This window comes from Callospermophilus lateralis, chromosome 6 (assembly GCF_048772815.1).
Source record: "Callospermophilus lateralis isolate mCalLat2 chromosome 6, mCalLat2.hap1, whole genome shotgun sequence".
Classification (NCBI taxonomy): Eukaryota; Metazoa; Chordata; class Mammalia; order Rodentia; family Sciuridae; genus Callospermophilus; species Callospermophilus lateralis.
This window is the reverse complement of record NC_135310.1, coordinates 31,036,420-31,057,437: the sequence shown is the minus strand read 5'-3', so window position 1 is coordinate 31,057,437 and position 21,018 is coordinate 31,036,420. Positions and strand designations below refer to the sequence as shown.

At 35.2% G+C, this 21,018-nt stretch overlaps 1 protein-coding gene across 1 annotated transcript in view; it reads left to right on the top strand.

Moving 5' to 3' along the window:
• Pde7b (phosphodiesterase 7B) overlaps positions 1-21,018 on the top strand; it is a 310,149-nt gene that overhangs the window by 85,919 nt on the left and 203,212 nt on the right. Inside the window, exon 2 of the mRNA XM_076858226.2 lies at positions 9,168-9,228. Coding sequence (XP_076714341.1) covers positions 9,168-9,228 — 61 coding nt within the window. The remainder of the gene's footprint in view (positions 1-9,167; positions 9,229-21,018) is intronic.

Sequence of the window (21,018 nt, the reverse complement as noted above, 5' to 3'; positions counted from 1 at the left end):
CTTCCATACTACTTCCTGTTTTCTGCAACAATAAGGGACTATATAGACTTCACCTTTCATAATTCACTATAATGTCTATTAAATGTTTATGGCTTTAGTTACTTGCTTTCATAGAAGTAGCCATCTCTCAGTCTGAAATGTAGCTGTAGCTAGTTGTCAACCTTTGAGTCTCTGAGATGATAAAGAAAAGATGAAATGGTATAGCAAAATTCTCACACAGTTTTTGCAGTATTTATTCGGATCTCTGGCATATGTATTTATATATATTATAGAAAAATTCTCAGAGTCCATACCAGAATTCTTCCCAATGTGCCTGGACCCAGTGCCTACCCAGTTCCTATAACTGAGTGTATTGGAAAGAGATTCAGAAATAGTCCATGCCAATCATCTTTACAAATACAGTTTTAGCTGAAAAGATGCTTGCCCAGAGGCTATAGTCATTGTTTTGCATAGTGAAAACTTCAGGGTTTTTTGTTGTTGTTGTTTATTTAAGTTTTAGGTGAATACAATATCATTTTATTTTTACATGGTGCTGGGGATCTAACCCAGTGCCTCACACATACTCTACCACTTGAGCCACAACCCCAGCCCCACAAAATGCAGTTTTTGAGTGCATTTTCATGTGTGCAATGGAAATCAAGACTGACACAACAACTAGGCTTGCCTGCCTGCCACCTGATCCCAGGATGTTCCTTAGCGGGATCAAACAGAAGGTAGCAATACAGCCTTCCTAGTACCCTCTACTGTCCAGGGCTGGAATGACAGAAAACAGCTCTGCATTCTCAATGTTTGCTTAATAACTTTAAAAAAAAAAGAAAAAGGAAAAAAAAAAAAAAAAAGTACTCTTGGGTTGAAACCAGGTTTTCCAAGTTTTGATTCGTAATAAGTAGTTTTTAAACGTTTAAAAATAGGGGTATGTAATAAAATGCTGAGAGACTCTCTGGAGATTGCTGCTGCTGGCACTTCTCTAATAGAAAGCATTCGCCATTGAGCTAACATTTTGTTCTTTGACTGAAGACAAAAACAAAGCTGTTAAAAGCTGGTAGGCTCATTTTCCAATAGCAATAGCATTAATATCTTTCAAGTCACTCCTAACCATAGCTAATTAGAGGTTTATGAGGGATGGCCCTTCCTGAAGGGTTACCCCAGGTTATGCAGCCCGCAGAATTGCTGTTGACTGTTGGCAACAATGGATTTGTTAAGAATTTCTGCTCAGCCTGAGGTGATTATCTTTTTTTTTTCTTCTTATGCTGCTGTGTCTCTTATTTTGACTGGCTGAGGTTGGATTGGACCATGAGACCAGGATTCTAAGGCAGTGCCAGGTTGATGCTGGGGATCTGCACTGACAGATTGTTGAAAACTTATTAGTCTGACGTTTTAACAGCCTGCAAAAGGATGGAAATCTGCTCTTTAACTGGAAAAGCTTAGGAAGGAAATCATGAGCTCGACTGAAATCAGTCCCTGTTCCAAATCTGCCGTCCTCTGGCACCGGAGTGCTGAGGGCTGCCACAGTGTTTAGAGATTAAGGCCTGACTATGCCACCCACGCAGTAGACAGGCCTGCGTAAAATAGTGTGGACTTGGGCCACTGTAAAGAAGGAGACCCTGAAAATGCATCCTCCAGGAGCAGGGAAACTGTGATGCACTCAACTCTAGGTGCTAATGGCTTCAGCAGTAGCAGAAGTCAGCCTCACATGGAGTTCCTGTTGGATGGCTGGGGAATTCATTTTGGTCATCATTCTATGAACTAATTCAAAAAGGTGGGGAGGATAAGTAGCACTTCAGGCTCAGTACCCTCTATGAATAAGAAATTGACAAAAAAAAAAGATGTCAGGCAAGACTGTTGAGAGATATCTGGTGCTATTAAAGTTATTTGTTGCAATGCAAAGAGTTCATTAAACATCCTTGCTCTTCAAAAGCAAACCAGCCCTCTCTAGCTCAGACAAAAATATTTTTAAATGACTATTGGACCTTACTCTTTTCCAATCTCATCTGTTTGCTTCTGTCCTTGGCAACTATTTGTGTGATCCTGATAGGGCTTTGTGCAGGCAGCTTCTTCTACGTGGATGAGCCCTCTGTTCTGCCAGCCAACTGTCTCCTATCCTTCAGACTCAGGCCTAGAGTCATCTATTTTTGGAAGCCTTTAGCAATGTCCCCTGGCATTGTCCAGTGCCCACCATTGAAAGTGCCCTTAGTTTTCCATGTTGACTTAAGACTAGGTTATAAACCTCTCTGGAGGACATAATCTAGCCTGAATTTCATTTGATTTTATATCCACACAAATGGTACAGTGCCTGTACACACACAGCACTCAATAATGCCATTTGTACAGTTGATAGACATTAATGGGTTTCCACACTTTTAGGCTCTGCTAGACTTTAAGAAGCTCTGTCTCAACAGAAGCTATATTTTTATGTTCTACAGACCTAAGCTATTTTCTCTCTAGGCCTATCTTCTAAGAGTCAGGTTTTGGTTAGTACCATTCAGTTCTCTGCTTGGAGAAACTGCAAGATAGGAAGAGATTCATTTTTGTAATGTTTTCCTCGATGTCAAATTCCATCCCTTTATCACCCAATTGCAGCTACACATGATGTGGCCACATCAATAGCAGCACTTATTGGTGTATAAACATAAGTGCACAGGGAAAAACTTTTATGCTCATTCTAATATATCCCACAGAGTTACAATAAGAAACTTGTTATTCATTTAAGCATTGTGCTCATTAAGTATTAGTCATTGTCCTAGACATTTAGAAATATGAAAGTGAGCAAATAAAACAGAGAGCACACAAGCGTTTGCCTTGTTTACTCATGTAATATTTGGCAAACTTGCAGAAGAATCAATGTTCTTAGAGTTGGGATGAAAAAGAGAGTGAAGGCAGCCTGTGCTGGATCTTTGCCTTCTGTTTTATTTTTTATTTTTTAAATATTTTTTAGTTGTAAATGGACACAATATCTTCATTCATTTATTTTTATGTGGTGCTGAGGTTCAAACCCAGTGTTGTGTGCATGCAAGGCAAGTGCTTTACAACTGAGCTACAACTCAAGCCCTGTCTTTTTTCTATTGTCTTTGTTGATGCTGAGACAGATGAGATGCATTTCACTTTCCACTGAAGTCCTGCAACTTCCCAATGTTCTGACCATGGTAACTGCTTTTTCAGTTCAGGAAACTGGTTTGATGATTTTTTGTCCCCAAAATTATATATTTCTTTTTCCAAAATGATATATATTTTTTTCCAAAATGAGTGTAGTCCTATATCATAGTCCTTTTTATTTTGTTTTGTTTTAATGAACTATCAAGCACAGTTCTGAAGATGTTGAATTTTTCTACATTTCTGCAATAGCATTCAATATTCAACAAAGAGCCTTGTGCACCAATAGCTTTCTAATTCTTGGATCACTGCCATGTGCTGTGTTCTTAAAGTTAACAATTCACTGATGCCTCCTGGTTCTCTTCTTTCCCAATTGTGATTCCACCAGCCTAGCAAGCTCACATCTTGGTGAGCCAATTTTGCAGAACTGAACAGAGTCATTTATGGAGGACCAGTCTATAGCCTGATCCTCCAGTACTTTTATAAGGACCTAATTTCCTTTATTAAATTCTTTTCTGCTAAAGAAGAAAAAGAACAACAACAACTAAAAATTTGAGTAGGAAATCAAATAGTCATAACCAATTAATTATTTTCTGATAACAGTTAACATTACCTTCTTGCAAAACACTGTATGGTCTCAGCTGGTTGGAGCCAACCCTCAAGGAACAAGGATTTCTTTTTCTTTTTCTTTTTTTAATTATCATCATTATTATTTTTAGTTGTAGATGGACACAATACCTTTATCTTTTTTTAAATTTATTTTTATGTGGTGCCAAGGATCGAATCCACTGCCTCATAAGTGCAAGACACTTATGCACTCTGCCACTGAGCCACAATCCCAGCCTAGGAACAAGGATTTCTTTCTATCCAGGATTTTATCTGTTTGCAGATGTTTTCTCCCTTCCAAAAGTATCAAGACAATTTCTGTAAAAAGATTAGTTGCTGGAGGTCAGCTGAGACCTATACATTCAAGTGATAACAAGTACACAGAAAAATGAAAAGATGTATGAAAGCTTATTTTAATCAGGAAAAACATTAATTGGTTTAAGAAAGCTAGGAGCAGTGAAAGCTAAACAATAAAACCAAAATGTGAGCTTTTTAATCTTTTAATAACTTCTTTTGAGTATATAATATAATAATACTATTATTAATATTTGGATACTATTATATCAGACAATTTTTTTCCTTAGCAGGATAAAATTTTAAAACTTATGTGTGAGTTTTAAAATTACTCCTGATATCAATTTTCACAACTAAATTTGTGATAAAAATAATGAAAAAATATAGTTCAATCAAGAGAAACATACTTTATTGTATTGTCCTGAAATATATGATTTCATCAGGCTAATTAACGTGCATTACATGTATACTTATTATTTTTGTAAGTATACAACTTTCATGAATTATAATATTCTGTGATTACTCTAGTCATCATGGTGTACAATAGATCTCTTGGATTTATTCTTCCTATCTAACTGAAATTTTGTACCTTTTGACCAACAATTCCCTAGTACCCCTCTCCTTCAGTCCCTGGTAACCACCATTCTATTTTCTGCTCCTAAAAATTCAATTTTTTTAGATTATACCTATAAGTAAGTTCATATGGTATTTGTTTTTCTGTGCTTGGCTTATTTTATATAACATAATGCTCTCCAAGATCATCCATGATGTCACAAATGTCCTTCTTCTGACTGAGTAATATTCTACTATGTGTATATGCCACATTTTGTTTATCCATCCAAACTTCGATAGACACTTAGGTTGATTTCTAAATAACAGATGCAAAATTTAATAACATTCAATATTTTTTCTTGAATAAAGGTCAAATTTTGAATTTGATAAAGAAAATTCTTAATAAGTAAGAAATAGCAAACAACTTGTGAAATACTCTGACTTCTAAAATTAAGGGTTTTTTTCATTTTTATTCCTAAATCATCATGGGAATTAAAATTGAATTTTCATGGATGAACTAAATTTATTAATTCTTATTTTTACATTACAACCCCCTCACAATTATTTAAACTAGGTCATTCTCATTCATAATGGATTAAAAACCAAGTTGACAATGATCCTATGACATAGATAATATTACCCCCTATTATAAATAAGAAAGCAGGTTGGGCACAACTAAATAAATCGCCCATGATAATACAGTGTATAAGAGGAAGTAGAAACAGGATTTAAAATTAGGTCAGTCTAATCTAAAGCATGAGCTCTTACAGGTGCAACCCTTACAAACAAAAGCTGTTAATGGGTGAGAGAAGGAGACGTCAGTAGAGATAATGTAGTTGGCCAAGACAATGAGGAGACCCAAAGTAACCAATATTGGGATTTTTGTATTTTGGTAAAGCATAGAGTAACCTTTCAGCATTTATCTTCTCATTAATTGGAGGAGAGGATTCTATAGTGAGTGGTACCCTCTGTGCCTAAGTTGTCTACTATGAAAAGAGTATAATCAGAGTATGAGACAGTAGGTGTACAGATGGTAGATGTACAGAACAATGCTTAGTCCATAGTGTACACTCAACAAATGTGAGCTAGTTCACAGATATTTAGTCTACCTAGTCCACAAAGAGTTATCAGGAACCTGGAATGTATAAAGCACCAGGGTTACAACAAAGAGACACGTTAAGAACATTAATGAACAGGATTTGGTTCTTCATGGTCTGTGGGGGCAATCAGCATTACACACGAGTTCATAAGCATGGTATCCTATGGGCTTCAGAAGGAGAGCACGTATCAGGAGGATTTCTCTGATGCTAGCATGGCTCCAACCCTTTGGATGAGAATTTCAATAACAAGTTCCTATTATCTGGGGGCAATGTTCACTGGGTGAGTTGGACAGGAACAAGGTGAGTTGATATCAGTATTTCAGGTCTAGAAGACAAAGCAAAGTTGGAGTCCCTAAGGAGAGGTGGGATCCTGAGAATTAGGAAGAGTCCTGACAAGCAGAACCAAGTACAAAGTCAGAGTTACTCAGCAGCAGGTTACTGGAATGGGAAGTCCCAATGAGCATAACCAGAGCATTGAAGAGGAGCGTTGCAGCACCCCAGAATCCAGCAGGACACAAGACCTTCCCCACGGCAGAGCCTGCAGTTTTCTGAGACTTGGACCCTGTGGCTTAGCTTAATTAATCTCCAAAACTGGGTCATCACCCAGGGTTTCACAGCAGGAAGGAGCCTGGCAGCAAAGGCCCAGTAAACACTGCCATCAATGAGAAAAAGCACTGGAAAGAATCCTGAGAACAATCAGATTCCCCTCTGGGCATTGCTTTAAAATCTCTTACCATCATCAGGTAATGTTATAAACCAGGGCAATTAAAGACCTTGTTAAAGGTGTTTCAGCTACTTCCCAGACCACCAGGGAGACAAGTTGAGGAAGAGGTCTGATTGCCTTGTCCTCACTGGAAGGGACACAGTACCTGCTTTGCTGCTTGGTGATGAGCCTGTCTAGTCAGTGAACCCAGGCAGGCCATGACTCTTAAGGAATGCATGCCTCATAGAAGTTTCAGAAACCCCTCCTAGCTATGTTCATGGCCAGGGAAGACATAAACAAGGCTGCCCTTGGCCTATAGTAGCCATGGGAAGTTATGCAACATCCACCTGTTACTTGCAGGAAGACCCTTGCAAGTAAGAAGGAAAGCTTTTCCGTGGCAGCTTGGATGTGGACTTCGTCACTAACAAAGGGCAAGAAAACACTCCCAAGTTATTTCCTTGTAGAACCCAGAATATAGATTGGTAGAGCTTCCTGGGACTTTGTTCTGCCAAGAAGTGGAAAACATTTTCAAAACCTCTGACCTTTTATTTAAAAATAATTATTAACTCTTTCAGGTCATTAAAATACCACTTTGAAAAGCAGGTGATGCAGAAAATAGATCCTAGCTATTTATAAGGGTTTAACCTCTCCCCAAACACAAACAAAACAGGAACAAACAGTGGATTAGACTCCATGGGTCATTAATCCTCACATTTGCTCCTTGACCTGACTTGATAGCACATATCTACAGTCCATGTTACTTACAAAGAAATGAAGCATGAAGAGATTAAGTGGCATGATAAATATCACGTGAGGTCAGCACAGTAGCTGGGAAGAAAGCTGACGATACTGAGTCTCCATTAGAATTCAGTGCCCTCTTAACCTTCCGCAGAACCAAGCCTCCCTCCTCCACAGCCCATCCTCTTGGCTCACCAAAGTAGCTTACCTCCTTTTTATATCTCTGAGCCATTTATTCATCTCTTTGTGCACAATGTAGGTCATCCCAAAAGATGGGTTGATTTGAAAATAATGACTTCATCCTTTTCCCTGTTTGTACTAGAGGACCCCATAATTAGGTGTGAAGAACATGAGGAATTATTCCCTTTTAAATCACTTTATCTTATAATATATTAAGTACAGATACAATAAAGATTGATGGGAGTGGAATCAACCAAGTTGTGAAAGGTGGAAATGAGAGGAGAATGTTGCAGGTAGCAGGCTCTCAGTTTCCTAAGGGCAAAGGAAGTAAGTGGTAAGAAGAGTTATTGGAGGAGACAGTCCATCCAATCTTCTGCCAATGGCCTCCCAGGGAGACAGGTTCGGGGATACATGTATAAAACAACCATTTTTAGATTCAAAGTATTGCACTTTGCGGCAATTCTTTTTTATTGTTAAATATTTCGAGCATAGGGAAAAAAGTGTAAAAAATAATTTCAGTTTTCAAATAATTATACAAAAAATTGATAATCCCTGTGTGACCTTTGACATTTCATTTCTCTAGATCTCTTCCCCCAACCTGTACTTGATGTTCCTCTTTTTATTTATTGAAATTTTTTATGCTTTTTTTATAAGTTAATATATCCATAAACAATATATAGATGTTTTTAGACATTTTCAACTGCATAAACTTTTTTGATTAAAATTATAATTTTATATGACTTAAACATTGCTTTATGTGACTAGAAAAATATATGTATTTTATGATTTGAATATTCTGTAATTTTTATATTATATATATATGTTATATATTAGATGTTTTAGAGCATCTATAGCTTTAATCCACTTTACCTATCATGTAATCCTCTAATTATGACTGACATTTATCTGTTTTTCACCAGAGAATTTTAGTTGCATTTGAAAATTTCTCTAACTAAAAGTCTAGAAAGTGATTTTCTATGCCATAGGGTTTGAGTATTTCAACTTTGTTATATTTTGCCAATTTTTTCCAAAGTGGTTGTCATTTTATTCTCCAACCCAGACTCTACATTTCTGAAAACATTTGTTAATGCCAGACTTCTAAATTTAGTCAACTCAATGAGTTCAAAACAAATTACATATAATTTGCTTATTCCTGATTATTGGTATAAATATATTTTCTATGTTTATTGGCCATCCAGATTTCTTTTTCCATGCATTGCTTGTTCATACCCTTTACCCATTTTTTTCTCTCAGATTATTTGTTATATTCTTATTGATTTGGTGGATTTATTTATATATTCAGGTTCTAACCATTTGCCAATTTCATTTATCACACAAATTCTCCAATAACTGATTGTATCTGTAGACTCTGTCTTCTTAAAAAGTTTTAAAAAGTGAGTTAAAACTGTATTAGATATGAAAATTGATATTTCTATGAGTCTGTGGGTTCAAGAAAAGCATTATAAATGCCACTTCATGTCTTTATCTCTGCCCCACACCAAGTTCAGAGAGTTAAGTGTCAGGCACACAGCTTAGTTTAGAATAATGTAGGTGCTAAGGATTAAACTTGAGGATGATTAGACTCAGGTTAATGGGCCTTATATTGCCTATGTTCCACTGATATAGAAACTAAGTGCATCTCAAGCCATGACTTCTCATGGGAGCACACAGAATCCACTATAGGCAGGGACCAGGGGCATGCAGGAACAATCTATCCCAAATTACCTTTCAGATATTTTACTACCAGCAAAGTCTCTGTTTATGCATAAGTCCCCAGACTCAGGTAACTAAGAAAACAAGAATAGAATAACATCATAATATTTTCAGATTTCATGAATATATTGCCTTGGGAATCGTGATTATGACATCTTAAAATTTTAACTGCAGCTATCCTTCTATTTCAGAGGTGTGGCGAAATCTTGTTTGAGAACCCTGACCAGAATGCCAAATGTGTTTGCATGCTAGGTAAGAAGGCTTCTCATTTTACATACATGAAATATGATGATGTCCTGTGGAGTCATTGCTGCTCTGCTGCCTTGGTGACTATCTCTTGCTGCGTTTTAGGGAGAATTAAATGTTCCTTTGGGAGTTTATAAGGAGCTCTAACACATATGTGGAGTAACTGACAATGAGAAAGATTTGGGTTTTAAAAATTGTCAGAAAGTCTGGGTTCATGCTTCTGAGTCTTTTGAGATTTATCTTGGATCATCAGCACAGCTTACAATTGAATGCTTTGTATTAAAGAAACCATAATCAAAAGGTAAGGAGAATCACATTGTAGTTCTTAACCAGAGATGTTAGGATAGATAAGTAGCCATTAAGCATTTATAACAAACTATAAAACTTCCTTACTTGTGAGGCTTGGGAGAAATACATACTTGAACTAATCTGAAGTCAGTGCAGCAATTACCCACAAAGTGTTTATAACAAAATAGCAATGATATCATGAATAATCATTTGTTCTTTTTAAAATTTTGTTTCAATTAGTTATATATCATTTGTTTTTATGGGATGATATCATCAATACCTTTTATTAACTCATTTAATATGCACTATTCTGTTAGGAAATGGACTTGGTATTATTTTCCACACTTTATAGATTAGAAAATAATTATAGAGAATCTAAATGAAACTCTTAAATCATGACAACAAAGTTTCTAAACTATAAAGTCTATAAAATTTTATGTGTAGTATATAGATCTTATTTGAGCCACTAAAATACATCCAATGAACTTTATATTAATTGTTGTAATAGAACAAAACAGTAACAAGGATAACAAAAAAATCCTTAAAATTCTATTTTCACACTTGTCCATTCTTACCTTAAACCATATTTGTAAACAAAGAACAAAGTGATTCATTGTAACTTCTTTCATGTTCTCTAGTCACTTCATATCTTGGCAGCCTAGATTATCAAGAAGAAAAAGCAGACAGCAAGATACAGTCAGGGGAAAATCATGATAGTTTATTATTCAAAATAATCACATATCAAATAATCAAAGTTGCTCTCGTGACTTTAAAAAACAAATAGCAGCCGGCCCATTTTTTATTTTTTGGATATTTCTTATTTTATTGTACTTTTTTTTCAAACTTCTCTGTTGTGGTTTGTATATGTTTTTATTTTAATAAACATGGTGGCTACATAGTAATGCTTCCATTGAAGAAATGAACATTTTATTGGAAACACACGAACAATGAATATAGCACAACATCAACATACCCATTTAAATATCCAATGTTCTTTTCTCTTAACTGTGAAATGTCTCAAAAATGCTAATATTTCAGGATCCTCGATAGAGATTAGATAGATAGATAGATAGATAGATAGATAGATAGATAGATGATAAAGATGGGAACAGAAAAGAATTTCTTTGTTCAGCTACATGTTCCATCCTTGGATTTGGAAATTGTCTTACTACCACATTAGATCTATTCATCAGTTTTCACAAAAACAAAGTGAGATTGATACTATTGATAGCCTCTTTTCACAAATAAAAGACTATAGGTACCTTCGTGCTACTAAAATAGTATTTGATTTGACTGTAGCTTTCACCTGATCTGTGCATCTAAATTAATTTTAATTCATGATGACTTTAAGGGCATGAACACATCATCAATTTTGACTGCATTTTCCTTGATGAGTTAATAGTTAGAAAAAGGACAGAAATAGACCTTTCAGGACCTATCACCTGGATCTCACTTAAATTAAGACCCATCATCTTTTGTTTCTGCTAGATTATATGATATGGCTTATATAGTTTACATAAGGAATAATTGACTGTCAAAGTGTCCCTTATCATTCTTCTTACACAAAATTTTAAAGTTTGGAATATAATATATAAATCAGTCATGTTTCTACTACTGTCATAACAACTGCAAATAATTGTGCTCTTAGTGTGGCAGGTGAAATCCATCCTAAGAACATTACATAATTATGTCATTTATTCTAGGTGAAATAAAATATAGATATTCTTGGCTAGATGTCTTAAACTGGCATTGGCTATTCACCTTGTGGATTTCTTTATTTCATTTAGATTCCTAGTTTGTTACTGTTCTAGAACTAAATAATATAAAGGAACCATAAGAATGAAAGTTTTAAATAATTGTAGGACACAGTAAAATTGAATTTGCATTTTGACTTTAAATACCATATTTTTACTATCGATAACATGATATTGAGTGTTTGAAGACATTATGCCTACTGACCTTGAATTTCTCACATAATTAAAACTGTGCTTATATCTAAGAGGAATTAGATACTTTGTACTTTTCTTTTTAAGAGGAAACTTTTAATTCAAACATTTATAAAGTATTTTGAAATCTTAAATGAAGGAATGCTAAAATAAAATTGTTATGGCTATCAATTACATATGAATGAGTCGTTAGCATGCATTCTCCCAAGGGCTTCCCTCGCACAATTATATGGTATAATGTGTTAAGAAAATAAGTAGAGTTGAATAGTTTATTCACTTAAAAAAAAACAAGAGAAATTTGAGTTATAAATATGTGTCACTAAAACCTAGACCACATCTTATATTTCTTCAAGAAATAATATATATTCTTTATGTATTTATGAGGCATTATATATAATATATGTTATATGTTACGTATCATATATCATATATTAACACCAAACAAAATCTGTTCTTCACATCTGCAGTATTAATTCATGTGCTGCTTCCTTTAAGGAAAATGTGTGCTATTGCTTATGACTTCCTGTAGCATTTCTTGAGAAAACTCTTTATATCCAACAGCAAAGCATCTAATATTTTAAAGGACTACTAGTGTTACAAGTATTGACAATCATGAATGTGCTTTGTATTTGCAGGTAACTTTATAACATTTTAATGAATACATCAAAATTTCTTTTTTTAATTTTACAATTCTTATTACACACATATAGCACAATTTTTCATATCTCTGGTTATATACAAAGTTTATTCACACCAATTTGTGTCTTTATACATGTACTTTGGATAATAATGTCCATCACATTCCACCATCATTTCTAACCCCATGCCCCCTCCCATTCCCTCCCACCCCTCTGCCCTATCTAGAGTTTGTCTATTCCTCCCATGCTCCTCCTCCCTACTCCACTATGAATCAGCCTCCTTATATCAGAGAAAACATTCGGCGTTTGTTTTTTGGGGGACTGGCTAACTTCAATTAGCATTATCTTCTCTGACTACATCCATTAACCTGCAAATACCGTGATTTTATTCTCTTTTATTGCTAAGTAGTATTCCTTTGTGTATATATGCCACATTTTTTTTTACATTCATATATTGAAGGGCACCTAGGTTGGTGCCACAGTTTAGCCATTGTGAATTGTGCTGCTATAAACACTGATGTGACTATGTCCCTGTAGTATGCTCTTTTTAAGTCCTTTGGGTATAGACTGAGGAGAGAGATAGCTGGGTCAAATGGTAGTTCCATTCCCAGTTTTCCAAGAAATCTCCATACTGATTTCCACAATGGCTGTACCAATTTGCTGTCCCACAGCAATGTATGAGTGTACTTTTTTTCCTTCACCAATACTTATTATAGTTGTTTGTATTCAATAAGAGCTGCCATTCTGACTGGAGTGAGATGAAATCTTAGAGTAGTTTAGATTTTCATTTCTCTAATTTCTAGCGATGATGAACATTTTTTCATATATTTGTTGATTGATTGTATATCATCTTCTGAGAAGTGTCTCTTCATGTCCTTGGCCCATTTATTGATTGGGATATTCGATTTTTGGTGCTTAGCTTTTTGAGTTCTTTATATACACTAGAGATTAGTGCTCTATCTGATGTGTGAGGGGTAAAGATTTGCTTCCAAGATGTAGTCTCTCTATTCACCTCACAGAATGTTTCTTTTGCTGAAAAGAAACTTTTTAGTTTGAGTCCATCCCATTTATTGATTCTTGGTTTTAATTCTTGCACTAAAGGAGTCATATTAAGGAAGCTGGGGCATGATAGAGATTAGGGCCGACTTTTTCTTCTATTAGACGCTGGGTCTCTGGTTTTATTCCTAGGTCCTTGATCCATTTTGAGTTGAGTTTTGTGCCTGGTGAGAGATAAGGGTTTAATTTTATTTTGTTGCATATGAATTTCCAGTCTTCCCACTTGTTGAAGAGGCTATCTTTTCTCCAGTGAATTTTTTGTGCCTTTTTCTAATATAAGATAATTATAATTTTGTGGGTTAATCTCTGGGTCCTCTATTCTGTACCATTGGTTGACCAGTCTGTTTTGATGCCAATACCATGCTGTTTTTGTTACTATTGCTCTGTAGTATAGTTTAAGGTTAGGTATAGTGAAGCTACCTGCTTCATTCTTCCTGCTAAGGATTGCTTTAGCTACTCTGGGTCTCTTATTTATCCAGATGAATTTCATGACTGCTTTTTCTATTTCTATGAAGAATGTCATTGGAATTTTGATTGGAATTGCATTAAATCTCAATAGTGCTTTTGTGTGGTCATTTTGACAATATTAATTCTGCCTATCCAAGAGCAAGTTAGATCTTTCCATCTCCTAAGGTCTTCTTTGATTTCTTTCTTTAGGGTTCTGTGATTTTCATTATATAGATCTTTCACCTCTTTTGTTGATTCCCAAGTTTTTTTGTTTTTTTTTTTTTGAGGCTATTGTAAATGGGATAGTTTTTCTCATTTCCCTTTCAGAGGATTTGTCACTGATAAACAGAAATGCTTTTGATTTATGGGTGTTGATTTTGTATCCTGCTACTTTGATGAATTCATTTACTAGTTCTAGAAGTTTTCTGGTGGAACTTTTAGGGTCTTCTAGGTGTAGAATCATATCATCAGCAAATAGTGTCAACTTGAGTTCTTTTTTTTTCTATGTGTATCCCTTTAATTTCTTTCATCTGTCTAATTGCTCTGGCCAGTTTTCAAGAACTATGTTAAATAGAAGTGGTAAAAGAGGGTATCCCTGCCTTGTTCTAGATTTAAAGGGAATGCTTTCAATTTTTCTCCATTTAGAATGATATTCTCCTGGGGCTTAGCATAGGTAGCTTTTACGATGTTGAGATATGTTCCTGTTATCTCTAGTTTTTCTACTGGTTTGAACATAAAGAGGTGCTGTATTTTGTGGAATGATTTTTCTGCATCTATTGAGATGATCATATGGTCATTATCTTTAAGTCTATTGATGTGATGAATTATATTTATTGATTTACATATGTTGAACCAACCTTGCATCCCTGGGATGAATCCCACTTGATCATGGTGAATGATCTTTTTGATATGCTTTTGTATTTGATTTGCCAGAGTTTTACTGAGAATTTTTGCATTGATGTTCATTAGAGATATTGGTCTGAAGTTTTCTTTTTTGATGTGTCTTTTCCTGTTTTTGGAATCAGGGTGATATTGGCCTCACAGAATGAGTTTGGAATTGCTCCCTCTTTTTCTATTTCCTAAAATAAATTAAAGAGTATTGGTATTAGTTCTTCTTTAAAGGTCTTGTAGAACTCAGCTGTGTATTCATCTGGTCCTGGGCTTTTCTTGGTTGGTAGGCTTCTGATGGCATCTTCTATTTCCTTGCTTGAAATTGACCTGTTTAAGTTGTGTATATCATCTTGATTCAATTTGGGCAAATCACATAAGTCTAGAAATTTACTAATGCCTTTGATATTTTCTATTTTATTAGAGTACAAGTTTTCAAAATAATTTCTAAGTATCTTCTTTATTTCTGTAGTGTCTGTTGTGATATTTCCTTTTTCATCATGACTGTCAATAATTTGAGTTTTCTCTCCTCTTAATTAGCATGACTAAAGGTCTGTCAATTTCATTTAGTTTTTCAAAGAACCAACTTTTGTTTTGTCAATTTTTCAGTTGTTTCTTTTGTTTTAATTTTATTGATTTCAGCTCTCATTTTAATTATTTCCAGTCTTCTACTGCTTTTGGGGTAGATTTGTTCTTCTAGGGCTTTGAGCTGTAATGTTAAGTCATTTATGTGTTGACTTTTTTTCTTGTAAGGAATGGACTCCATGCAATGAACTTTCCTTTTAAAACTGCCTTTATAGTGCCCCAGAGATTTTGATATGTTCTATCTGTGTTCTCATTCACCTATTAAAATTTTTTAATCTCCTCCTTGATGTCTTCTGCAACCCATTATTCATTCAGTAGCATGTTATTTAGTCTCCAGGTGTTGGAGCAGCTTTTATTTCTTATTTTACCATTCATTTCTAATTTCATTCCATTATGGTCTGATAAAATGCAGGGTTGTGTCTCTACTTTTTTATGTTTGCTAAGAGTTGCTTTGTGGCATAATATGTGGTCTATTTTAGAGAAGGATTCATCTGCTGCTGAGAAGAAAGCGTATTCACTCATTGAAGGATGAAATATTCTATATATGTCAGTTAAGTCTAAGTTATTGATTATATTCTCAAGTTCTATAGTTTCTTTATTTAGCTTTTTTTGGGGGTGGGGGGGGGAGATCTACCTAGTGGTGAAAGAGATGTGTTAAATTCACCCAAAATTATTGTGTCATAGTCTATTTGACTCTTGAACTTGAGAAGAGTTTGCTTGATGAACGTAGATGCTCCATTGTTTGGGACATATATATTTATAATTGTTATGTCTTGTTGGTATATGGTTCCCTTGAGCAATATGTAGTGTTCTTCTTTATCCCTTTTGATAAACTTTAGCTTGAAGTCTACTTTATTTGATATGAGGATGGAAACCCTTTGCTTGCTTCCACAGTCCATGTGAGTGGTATGATTTTTCCCAACCTTTCACCTTCAGTCTGTGAGCATCTTTTCCTATGAGATGAATCTCTTGGAGGAAACATATTTTGGGGTCTTTTTTTAAATCCAATCTGCTAGTCTATGTCTTTTGATTGGTGAGTTTAGGCCATTAACATTCAAGGTTATTATTGAGACATGATTTGTATTCCCAGCCATTTTTGTTTATTTTTGCTATTTAACTTGACTTGGTTTCTCCTCTGATTATTTTTTTCTTTAGTGTAATAACCTCCCTCTGCTGATATTCATTATTGTTTTTTATTTCATACCCTCTTCATGGAATATTTTGCCAAGGATGTTCTGTAGTGCAGTCTTTCTAGTTGTAATGTAAATTCTTTTAACTTTTGTTTATCATGGCAGGTTTTTATTTCATCATCAAATCTAAAGCTTAATTTTGCTGGATATAAGATTCTTGGTTTGCATCCATTTTTTTTTTCAGAGCTTGTATATGTTATTCCATGATCTCCTGGCTTTGAGGTTCTGGGTTGAAAAATCTGCTGAAATACGAATTGGCCTCCCCCTATCTGTGATCTGATTCCTCTCTCTTGCTGCTTTTAAGATTCTATCCTTATTCTGTATGCTAGGCATACATATGCCTTGGTGTAGATCTGTTGTAATTTTGTGCATTTGATGTCCTGTAAGCCTCTTGTATTTGGTTTTCCAATTTATTCTTCATGCTTAGGAAATTTTCTGATATTATCTCATTGAAGTGATTGTGCATTCCTTTGGTTTGAAACTCTGTGCCTTTCTCCATCCCAATAATTCTTAGATTTGGTCTCTTGGTGCTGTCTCATAATTCTTGGATATTCTGTTTTCTTACTATCTTCACTATGTGGTCAACTTTATTTTCCAGATTGTATACTTTGTCTTTATTATCTGACATTATTTCTTCCAAGTAATCTAGTATGTTGGTTTTGCTTTCTCTTGAGTTCTTTATTTGATTTATTGTTTCCTTCATTTCAAGGATTCCTGACTGGGTTTTTTCAGTCTCTCCTTCTTGAAGTCATCTTTTGCTAACTGTATTTGCTCTCTTATCTCTTTGTTGGAGTGATCATTTTTTGCCTGTATTTGCTCATTTAGGTCATTCTTTAATTCACAGATCATTTTAATTATGAACCTTCTGAATTCCTTCTCTGACATTTCACCAACTTCACTGTCCATGGGTTCTATTATTGTAGCATCCTGGTTTGTTTGGGGCGCTTTCCTGCTGGTGTCCCTCAATGTATGCTATTGCAACTAAAGGTAGTAGTGGCAATAGCTGAGGTAACTTGAGATAATAATGGAGGTGCCCCAAGATGGATGCAGTGTCTTACAGAGATGGGGCTGAAAGGGTGAGCCTTACATTGTCTTTGGGATGCCTGCTCTGAGATACAGCTGCTTCTAGGCCCTGTCTTTGGTCAAAAAGGTAGGGACTACTGCATGGAGAAGGCTATGGTGGTGTCTGCAGTGTCCCAAGATACAAGTGAGTTAGGCTTGGGCTCATTGGTTGGGGGTGTGGCGAACTTGGACCTACCCTGGGCCTAGATCCTGAGTATGTCGGTATGGGTATATCTGGGCCGGGCCTGAATTCCTATATTGAATCTCTGACGGGGATCAATCTGAGACGGCCACATCTATAAATTGTCAGACTCTTGACTCAGCTTCCCTAGATTCCCCATCTTTGGCCCCCATCCTCACTCCTGGATTGAGGTGCTCACAAGCTGTGGTTTCATCACAGTTAAGTGGAATATAGATGCAGGTGACTAGCCAGGGACACATTTGCAATTCTTTTTTCTCCACTGCTGAGTCCTCAGTTCATTCTGAAAAATAATTTTTATGCTTTGAGTTGTCTACCTCACATCTTGCATGAATAAGCCATCCTCACTGAAAATTATGCTTTCTGGCTCATTACCTTAAATGATGCATAAGTGTAAAATTCATCTTAAGTTACTCCAAAGCATTGAATTGAATGCAATTTTAAATGGAAGCAAATTACTCTCATGGATGGTTCTTGCAGGGAACAATTTCTAGCTTCAGTAGAATAGTTTGTGTTGGATACAAAGTTAAATAAGGTGTACAAAAGAGCTGGCTGCACTGAGCATTAGCTGTTTATTCCTTACATGACCAATATGATTCTGCAACATGTACACTCAAAAAAATGAGAAATTACATCCATCTATGTATGACATATCAAAGTGCATACATGCATTCTACTATCATGTATAACTAATTAAGACAAATAAAAAATTTAAAAAATTAGCCAGAGAGGGTAAATGTGGATGATCAAGTGAAGCACCAAATTAAAATGAGTTGTTACTTTCTTCTTTTCTTCAGGCTTAGGTCAATGAGTTCAGAATTCCCATCTCCTCATTGCCATTCCCCTTTTTATAATTAGCCACAGTATTTCTCTCAAATTCTAATTGGCCTCAGATGTTTACATATAATTATATCAAACGGTATATACAACCGTGAGACCAAGACTTGTACCTTTTTTAGGTACAAAATGCTAAAGGAAAAAGGTCATAAACTAAAAAGTTATCTCTTACTGTATAAATAATGCATGAAATATGTTGAGTTACTAAAAAAAAATTGCTTCTCAAAAGCATAAAGAAATCTGTTGGGTGAAAAGAGCCAAAAGTATTTAAAGAAATGATGTTAAAATTATTAATGTTGATTCATTTCTTGGGAAATAATACTGTTGGAAAAATAAACTTTTGGAAAAAGAATTCCAGATCAGACCCGGTGCTTCTCTCTACTCTCACTTTTCTTTTATCCTTAGAGTGGGATTCTTTCAAACAGAAAGCTTTAATTTGTAATGGGTGACTCAGTTTTTCCATCCTCCTTATCCAGGTTTGATGTTTTTTATTTGGAATATTCTATGGCTCTGCTGTTGCTTCATGCTGATAAGTATCATGGGCATTTGAACATACAGAAGGAACTTACCTACCTGCATGGTTCAGAAGGGGGTGTCCATAAGTCTGCTTTCTGGTTGAAGTTTATTATAAATCATTGAAATATATTGGTAATTTTCAGCACCATACAATACCATAAAATCAACAGTTTATTAAAACACCATAAGGATAGAAAGTTTTGCTTTTTAATCCCTGATCTGAAAAATTTTTACTCTTAGAACTTGTTCCCTCTCTTTAGGATCTCCTTTATAGTTTTCCTTAAAAAAAATGGAAATGTAAAACATCTGTCCCTTCTAGCTCTGGGGTTTTTCCAGTGATAGAATAAGCTGTTTTGTGAGGAGATGCCTATTATGACACCTGCCCTGAATATCATTCATCCAACAGTTGACTGATGAATAAATGATAAGCAATTGAAAATTTAAAAACTGATAACAACTAGTAAAAAATAAATTATTGATTGATGGTATTGATAGTGTTTTGAACAGCTGAAACATTCTACAAATATGAAGGCAGTTTTTTAAAATGTTAAATATGTTCTTCAAAATTGTGTAGTCCCTCAAAAGCAGAACTACTCACACATTCAATATTCATTAACCAAATGTACACCAAAGCACCTTCTATCTGCAAGGTAGTGTGCTGGGCACTAGGAGTCTAAAACCAATGGGACACAGATTCTACTCTCAGTGGGTTTCTAGTCCAGACAGGAAGATAAGAGTCTTGGACTCTGATATATGCAGCATGAGCCCAACAGTGACACGTATTGCAAGAGAAATAAAGATACAGTGTTTTGGAACTTCAAATGATGGAGACAGTGTAAACTTCTGGGATGTAAAGGCACATGAGTTTCAATGTGAAAGCCAAGCAAGCAGTTGCATTCTAGGCTACACAAGACCCCTCTCAAAACCCAGATACAGGAGACTTGGGAGGGGGATGAGAAAATAAGTGTTTTAGATCACAAAGAGGATGAAATGATATATTGAAAAGGAATTTTTAATTTTTGTGATGCACAATAATTATGCTGAATAGTGGGTTTTATTATGGCATATTTACACACACATATAATGTAACTTAATTTTATTCCTCGGTACTTTCCCTTCCCTTCCCTTCCTTCCTTCCCCTGGGTACCATCCTGTACTCTGTCTTACTCATTCTCCCCCCGCCCTTTTATCTCTCTCTAACTTCCACATATGAGAGAAAACATACAACTCTTGACTTCCTATCTGGCTTGTTTTGCTTAACATGATGTTCTCCAGTTCCATCCATTTTCCTACAAATGAAACTCCATTGCGTGTATATATACCACCATTTCTTTATCCATTCACCTGTTAATCAACACCTAAGCTGGTTCCATAACTTGCCTATTGTAAATTGTGTTACTATAAACATGGGTATGCCTGTATCACTGCAGCATGATGAATTTAATTCTTTTGTATAAATAACAAGAAGTGGTATCGCTGGATCTGTTGTGGTTCCGTTCCTAGTCTTTGGAGGAACCGTCATACTGATTTCCATAGTGGCTGTACTAATTTACATTCCACAGACAATGTATAAGAGTTCCATTTCTCCATATCCTTGCTAGCATTTATTTTTTGTATTCTCGGTGACTGCCCTTCTAATTGGAGTAAGATGAAATCTCAGTGTAATTTTGATTGATATTTCCTTGATGGTTAAAGATGTTGGACATTTTTTCATATAATTGTTGCCTATTTGTGCTGCTTCTTTTGGGAAGTGTTTGTTTAGTTGATTTGCCAATTTATTTATTGGGTTATTTGGGGGAGTGTTGTTTTTTGTTTTGTTTTGTTTTTTAATTCTTTATATATTCTGGATATTAATCCTTTGTCAGAAGAATAGCTGGAAAATATTTTTTCCCGTTCTGTAGGTTCTCTTTTCACATCTTAATTGTTTCCTTTGATATGCAGAAGCTTTTTAATTTGATGTCATCCCATTTATTAACTCTTGGTATTATTTCTTGAGGTTTAGGGGTCCTATTGAGAAAGTCATCGCCAGTGCCTATATGTTGGGGTATTGAACCTATGTTTTCTTCTGAGAGTTGCAAAGTTTCTGGTCTTATTCCTAAGTCTTTGATTCATTTTGGGTTGGTTTTTGTGCAGGGTGAGAAATA